Source organism: Lotus japonicus, chromosome 2 (assembly GCF_012489685.1).
Source record: "Lotus japonicus ecotype B-129 chromosome 2, LjGifu_v1.2".
Classification (NCBI taxonomy): Eukaryota; Viridiplantae; Streptophyta; class Magnoliopsida; order Fabales; family Fabaceae; genus Lotus; species Lotus japonicus.
In genome coordinates, this window is record NC_080042.1 from 54,980,716 (window position 1) to 54,987,354 (window position 6,639).

Sequence of the window (6,639 nt, forward strand, 5' to 3'; positions counted from 1 at the left end):
ATCATAGAGTTTTTGAGATGCTTTTCAGGTTTGATAGACTCTTGATGGCTAATGATGATGGTTGAAGGCAAAATAATGAGCAATGATGATTGTTGAAAAGGAGGTTACAAAGCTGCTGAAAAACTGCTGAAGACCACGCATGTGCGCCCCTCAGGCCACGCACATGCGTGGTGGTTCTGTATGAGGAAGGGGTTGGAACGTGAAGACCACGCATGTGCGCCGTTATGACCCCGCACATGCGTGGTAAACAGACTTAAAAGCTGAAAATTGACAGATTGGCCACGCATGTGCGTGGTGGAGACCCCGCACATGCGTGGTGGCAAAATCTGATGCTGCGAATTGTGCGATTTTGAGCGTTTTGCCCACGCATGTGCGTGGAGGAGGCCACGCACATGCGTGGATTACCGCTGGAAACTCTATAAATAGGGATTTTGTTATTTCTTTTAGGTATCTTGTACTTTTTTGAACAAAACTTAGAGTTTTAGTTCCTTGGAGCTTGTGGGAGGCTTCTTGGCCCTCTTCTTTCAGGTTTTTGTTCATTTAGTTTGCATTATGAATTCCCTAGCCATGCTTGGCTAGTTTCTCTTTGTACTTTGGGTGAAGTGAACCTTAGTTCTGATTATGGTTTAAACTTCTTATTTTCTTATATGAATAAATTTTCTTTTCCATGTATCTTTTCTCTGAATCAATTCTCTTGAGTGCACACAAGTGTTTTGCTTTCTTCTTGCACAACGGAAGTTGGTGAGGATTAAGGGACTTGGGATGAGATTGATTTGTTTGCTATCACTTAGGAATAAGGGTAGAAACTTATTGTGTTGGCCTGAACTTATAAACTTCATTCTTCAATTGAATTGACTAGGCACTAAGGCATTAGGTTTGGCAAATGAAATTGAATGATTTACTTGATTAAGGAATTAACAAGTAGAGGTAGAGGCTATAACATCATGGATAAGGATTCTGAACTTCATATAAGAATTTGATTTGAGAACCATAATTGGACTAAGTGGAGCTTTGTCCAGGGTACTTCTTTATCTGAATTATAATTCTTGCTCTTCATCACAAGTGTGTTATTCACACAACAAACCCTCAAACTTATATGGCTTTCTTTTTCACATTCTGAACACAGAACTCTTAGAAGCAATTGATGAACAACTATCCTTGTGGTTCGACAATCTTTTGTATTACTTCGATCAATCCGTACACTTGCAGAATTGCTATCAAGTCTTTATTTCGACAAGTCTTTATTTTATCATTTAAACAAATCGAAAAAAATATTCACGTTTTTCCGCTTTATTTTCTTTTTGGTTACTAAAGTGACGCCACCGAAATCGGGGTGTTACACCTAATCCATAGTATATACATTAAGCTAACATTCTAGGAACCTAAATATATGACGTGACATCCTCTTATTGGCTGAAATTCTAATAAATCCCTGTGTGTCATCCATAGCTCATTCCTCATTCCCCTCATTCAAACTACGTCGTTTCCATGCATTCATCATCTTCGGGCTAAAACGCGGTTTATTCCTCATAGACCTATTTTGAGATATCATCCTTCCTATGACTCAAACCCACACCAAGACATGCTCCTCCCTGTTATCATCGTTCTCTCAGCTTCGTCTTCTAATGTCTTATTTGCGCGGTCTACTCCTCTAAGCTGTCATCGTTGTCTATGCTTCGTTGGCGACATCGTCTTTCTCATCATCCTTGCAGACTGTGTTTTCTCTCACCTTTTTGGTTGATTTACTATTTTCTGTTCTTCAAGTTCTCTTGCTCTCAGCCATGAACCCTTTGTTTTCATCTTGATTTCTTCGTTTCTGGGTTCCTTTTTTCATTGTCTCTCATGTAAAATCTTTCCAGTTCCTTTTTCCTGCGATTTCTTTGGGTTCCTTTTGGGCAGAAACTTCTTTTACTTATAAGTTTAGCCTTTTCCTTTTGTTCTGTTTATTGTTTCATTTCATAGGTTCTCTGTTTCCATAGTTGATTAATTCATGCGTCCTCTTCGCTTCTGTTATCACACAAGGAAGGAAATGTTCTTTGAGGAGCCGCATAGAGTTAGGGATGGCCAAGCAAATCTTTCAGGTGCCATTTTCATCCTCCAATTAAGCCACAAATAAAATTTTAAAAACAACAGGAATTTTTCAAAATGCATTGCTATCCTTGACTCACTGCCTATATTCCCTATTTTTCATCTTCACGGGCGGCTAGGTTCCTAGGTCTGAATCCTCTTCTTCACAGTGGCAGCCATTATGACTTCATCGCCATCTCAGGTATGTTCAAGCATGGTTTTTATTTTATTCCTTTTTCAAGAAAAATTGGTGATTTTATAGTTCCTTATTCGATGTTGAAATTGTTGACTAGTTACTTGAAACCCTAATTTTGAGCCGCTTGATTTCCAGCTATTTCCCCTTTAGATTGGAATTATTTGAAGCTGAAAAATGTAATGCCGTAAATTAATCTCCGATCATTTCAAGTAACCCAAATTTCTTCTTTCCATAATTACAATTTTAGTTACAACTTGAAATTAAGAAATTTAAGTTCAATTTAAGGTTTTAATGAGGCATATCCTATCAAGCCTTGCTCCTTTGGGTTCTTTTTTGGGGCTTTTATATGTACTTACATTTTCTTTCTTGCTTCCTATTTTTGTATCGGTTGAAGTACCCCTTATACTTCTCTTCAATATAATTTTTGGCTTATCAAAAAAAAAATTCAATAAATTATTTCTTTTCCGCGAATTGGATCAGCCAAGATATGCATGACCTGTAATTTAAATTCAAATCTGAATACATTACATCTTCATAAAAACGTTGACAGTATCGTTGATATGAATGTTGGCTATGGTCCGTTAAGTGTGCTTATAATCCATGATTTGTGACATCCATTAACATGATTTTGAAGGATGATAAGGCTGGGTTCATTAGAACATACAATCAAATAATAATTAGAAAAATCAAAGCACAAAACAACTTAGAAAGGACTAGGCAAGGAGATAGACATACAAAACAATCTAAAAAGACCCTGCTTCTTTCAATCCTGACTGACCATTATGAAACTCTTGATTACCAATAAAATCTTTTATCACCCCAAAGAGTTGCTTTGCTTTCAAGGGCTCCCTATCTTGAACTCCATGATAATCTCCTTCCGTGAAATGTCCCACAACTCTCACACCCTTCTTCTCCATCAACCTCACCAATCCCACCTGTCGATCCATAAGTTGGTCACCGTCACAGCCGGTCACCAGTACCCGCCATCCGAGTCGTTTGATCTTTTCCAATTTCACAAGACTATCCTCCACCGTAGGATTGGCATACTCGTGATCTCGGTCAGCTCCAACGGGCAGAGACAACACCCACATCATGTCCGTGTTACACAATGACAAATGAGGATCATTCGCCAGCTTCAATTCTGAACCAGTCCTCTGGGTCCCACCAAAATATGGTTGTACCAATATCAGCCCTGTGATATTAGAAATTTGATCATCTCCAGCAGCTACTCGTAGACCCGCGTTGTAGGCAATGTTAGCTCCTGCGCTGCTACCAATTAAGAAAACATTAGAATAATCAACATGGTTGATGAGCCAATCATGAGATTGGTTTGTTTTGATCCAGTGCAGCGCCTCTACAGTATCTTCATACGCCGCGGGGAGTCTATGTTCCGGTGCGAGACGGTACTCTACGGATAAAACGACAGCTCCAACGTCGTTTGCCATGTTGAAGCAGAAATCATGGAAGATGGTTGAGTCTACAGTGTGGAAGATGAACCCACCTCCATGGATGAAAACCAATAGGGGAAGCTTGAAGCTATGATCCAATGCTTTGCGGGGTAGGTAGATCCTTGCCCATGTGCCTTTTGATTGGTTGATGATGAGGTCCTTGGAGAGAACCTCGATGGGGAGAGATGGATCTTGTGAGGGAGGGCTCTTGGGATCGTGTGGGCGCGTGATTGTGCCATCTGAGTTAAGGATGAGGTTGAGGATCTAGTACGGATCATTATCACATGGATTCTGATTGTGAGAAGGTGATCATAAATATTTGCTGATTGATAATTTTATACTATTTTTGTGATCTAGATTGGTCCCTTGTGTTCTACCTCCAGCGGACAAAATTTTCGAAAGGAGTGGCTGAGTTGGTTTAATATGATAAATTATGTCACACTAAAAACATAAATTGTACTCTCTAAATATAAGTAAATGTCATCGAATGGTAACTCATGCAGTAGGAGTTAGGAGGTTATAATTTATCTTTTTGATGTATCAAAAAAGGAAGCATATGATTAGGGTTGCCAAAAAAAACACTATCGACCGAAACCCAATTTACCCAACAAAACTGTCACCCGAAAAACTGAATTCGAACAATCCGTGGCCACTAATCGCTCGATGATAGGTCTTGGTGTTTTGATGTTTTTCACCTGACAAAACTGACTATTTTGACCCGAGTCCGACTAAAACCGACCGATTAACATCTCTTCCCAAAACTCATCTAAATGGTTCACGACTTCACATTACCCCTCACTACTAACTTTGTTGCATGACTTGTCTCCTCCCTCAACTTTTCTCTTCTCTTTAACATTCATAAATCGGAGTCCTTGAAGGCTAGTGAGATTTGTCTAAGAGTTCCTTCATCTAGATGAGTGAGATATATCCAAGTAGAGCTTCATTTAATGTCACCATCATGCACCATCAAAGCGGAGCTAACTTTGTAGTGCATCTTCATCTTTTTTTTGATTTTTTGCTGGATTAACAACCCGTATATATGAACCCACCCAACAAAACTGTGACCCGTGCAAACCGAACCCGAACAACTTGTAGCCACTAATCAATCAGTGTCGGGTCTGGTGTTTTGATATTTTCACGCGATAAAACTGACTATTTTGGCTCGAGTTCGACCAAAAATGTACCAATTGACACCCCCCACAAATGACCTTCTCATTCGGAGGTAAGATTTGTTTGAAAATACATGTCATATATCTATCTATCCCTCTTTATTTGTTATCATTCTTCAAAATGGCTCTTGATTTTGTAGTGAAATGCAATAGCATACGAAGGAGATTCCAATGGGCTGATGTTGAGGGCCAAGGAAAAATGGCATGGGTTTAGTGGGAAAAGTTATGCATGCTGAAAGATGACGCGGGGTCTCGAGGTGAAGGGCTGGAAGAGCTTTAACTGGGTCCTACTTTTTTCTTGTTTTCTAGGAGGCAACTGGGCTCTACTTGGTAGTGGAGGTGGTGAATGTTACGGGAATATGCATGTTTGTGTTTGAAAACCCAAACAGAATGTAACATAACGTAATATGACGGAACATGATAATAATATTATGTACACTTTGTGTGGTGAGACAAATGGAACAAAACATAATGTTAATTACATATATACCCGTACTATATGCAATAATTGATTAAGTATAAAATTAACTTTTGAAGGAGAGAAATGTGAAGGAAAGAAACCACAAAATTCGGGAAATAAATTTGAACTGTACCATAGTCTAAATTCATTCCTCAATTTTTTATTTTCTTTCCTTCCTCTTAGTTTCCCTCTAAACCAAAAAACCTTAGTCTTTCTATCTAATATTAACAGAGGAGGCTTATGTGGCAAGTCTATAGGGACGTGGCACTGCCACTGGAGAGAGACTAAAATCGTGATTTTTGTAAACGTTAAGGACTAAGGTTGCAATTAAGCCTAACTAAAATAATAAGAAATAAGGATTATATAGGTGAGGTGAGGTGCCTAACAAAAGTCTCAGCTAATCTATTTATACAAATAAACAAACTTGTTCACCAAGAAAGAATTTCTTGTTCTCTATGTCTTCACAAAACTGGGTCTACAGAGGTTTTGAAACTCGTGATTTTTGTAAACGTTAGGGGCTAAAGTTGCATTTGAGCCTTTTTTTTTATAAAGAAACATTCATTCACAAAACTCAAACCAAACTTGAGAAGAAGGAAGCGTTGCTTACAAGGTAGTCAGTAGTCAAATTATCACTCCTAGGAACAAAAGATGAAATATCCACTTCTCATTATATTATATGAATAGATGTAAAATTCATCTTTTTGTTTAAATCATTTGTAACAATCTACCTACCTGTTGATAGTCTCGTTGACAGTTTCAGAAATATAAGGATTGATTTGGAGAAAGATGGAAGGATCTAGGCATGTGGTTGAGGCACTGGATTATCTCATGCGTTGAGAATACTTAGCCGCTAGTGGAAAAGGGACTAGCAAGGGAGAATTAAAAGTAAAGGGAGAATGTTGTTAAGTTCAAACGCTGCATATATCGTCTCTTACTTTACTGCTTTTATATCCGCTGCATCAAACAATTGCAAAAACTCTTTCTAAACTTATAATCGTTTGAAAACTCCAATTTTTAGTGAACACAATTCAAAACCCTCTTTCTTGTGTTACCTTTTCCGATATCAGATGCCTTACTCAACCTAGCATGATACAAATGGGAAATACTTTGGAGGGTTATCTTATTTGTTTGGTTTTTGTTGTTTGGGATTTGAATTTTGTCATTTATATGAGTTTAAAGTAGGGTTGCTCATCAGACGATTTTTGTCAGTTTTGGGTTTAAGAGCATCAGTTTTGTCGAGTGAGAATCAACAAACCACTAGGACCGACATCGTCCGTTCACCATATCGGTTTGGTTGGA

At 38.4% G+C, this 6,639-nt stretch overlaps 1 protein-coding gene across 1 annotated transcript; it reads right to left on the reverse strand.

The window, feature by feature from the left end:
- Positions 1 to 2,757: 2,757 nt before the first annotated feature.
- Positions 2,758 to 4,049, reverse strand: LOC130738374 (carboxylesterase 1-like). The gene has a single exon (XM_057590345.1). It carries the CDS (start codon positions 3,706 to 3,708, stop codon positions 3,007 to 3,009), a length of 702 nt encoding a protein of 233 aa, XP_057446328.1. The 5' UTR covers positions 3,709 to 4,049; the 3' UTR covers positions 2,758 to 3,006.
- Positions 4,050 to 6,639: the final 2,590 nt, after the last annotated feature.

Excerpts from the sequence above, each read along its gene's own strand:
- LOC130738374 (XM_057590345.1), bottom strand. The coding sequence starts at position 3,708 with ATGGCAAACGACGTTGGAGCTGTCGTTTTATCCGTAGAGTACCGTCTC.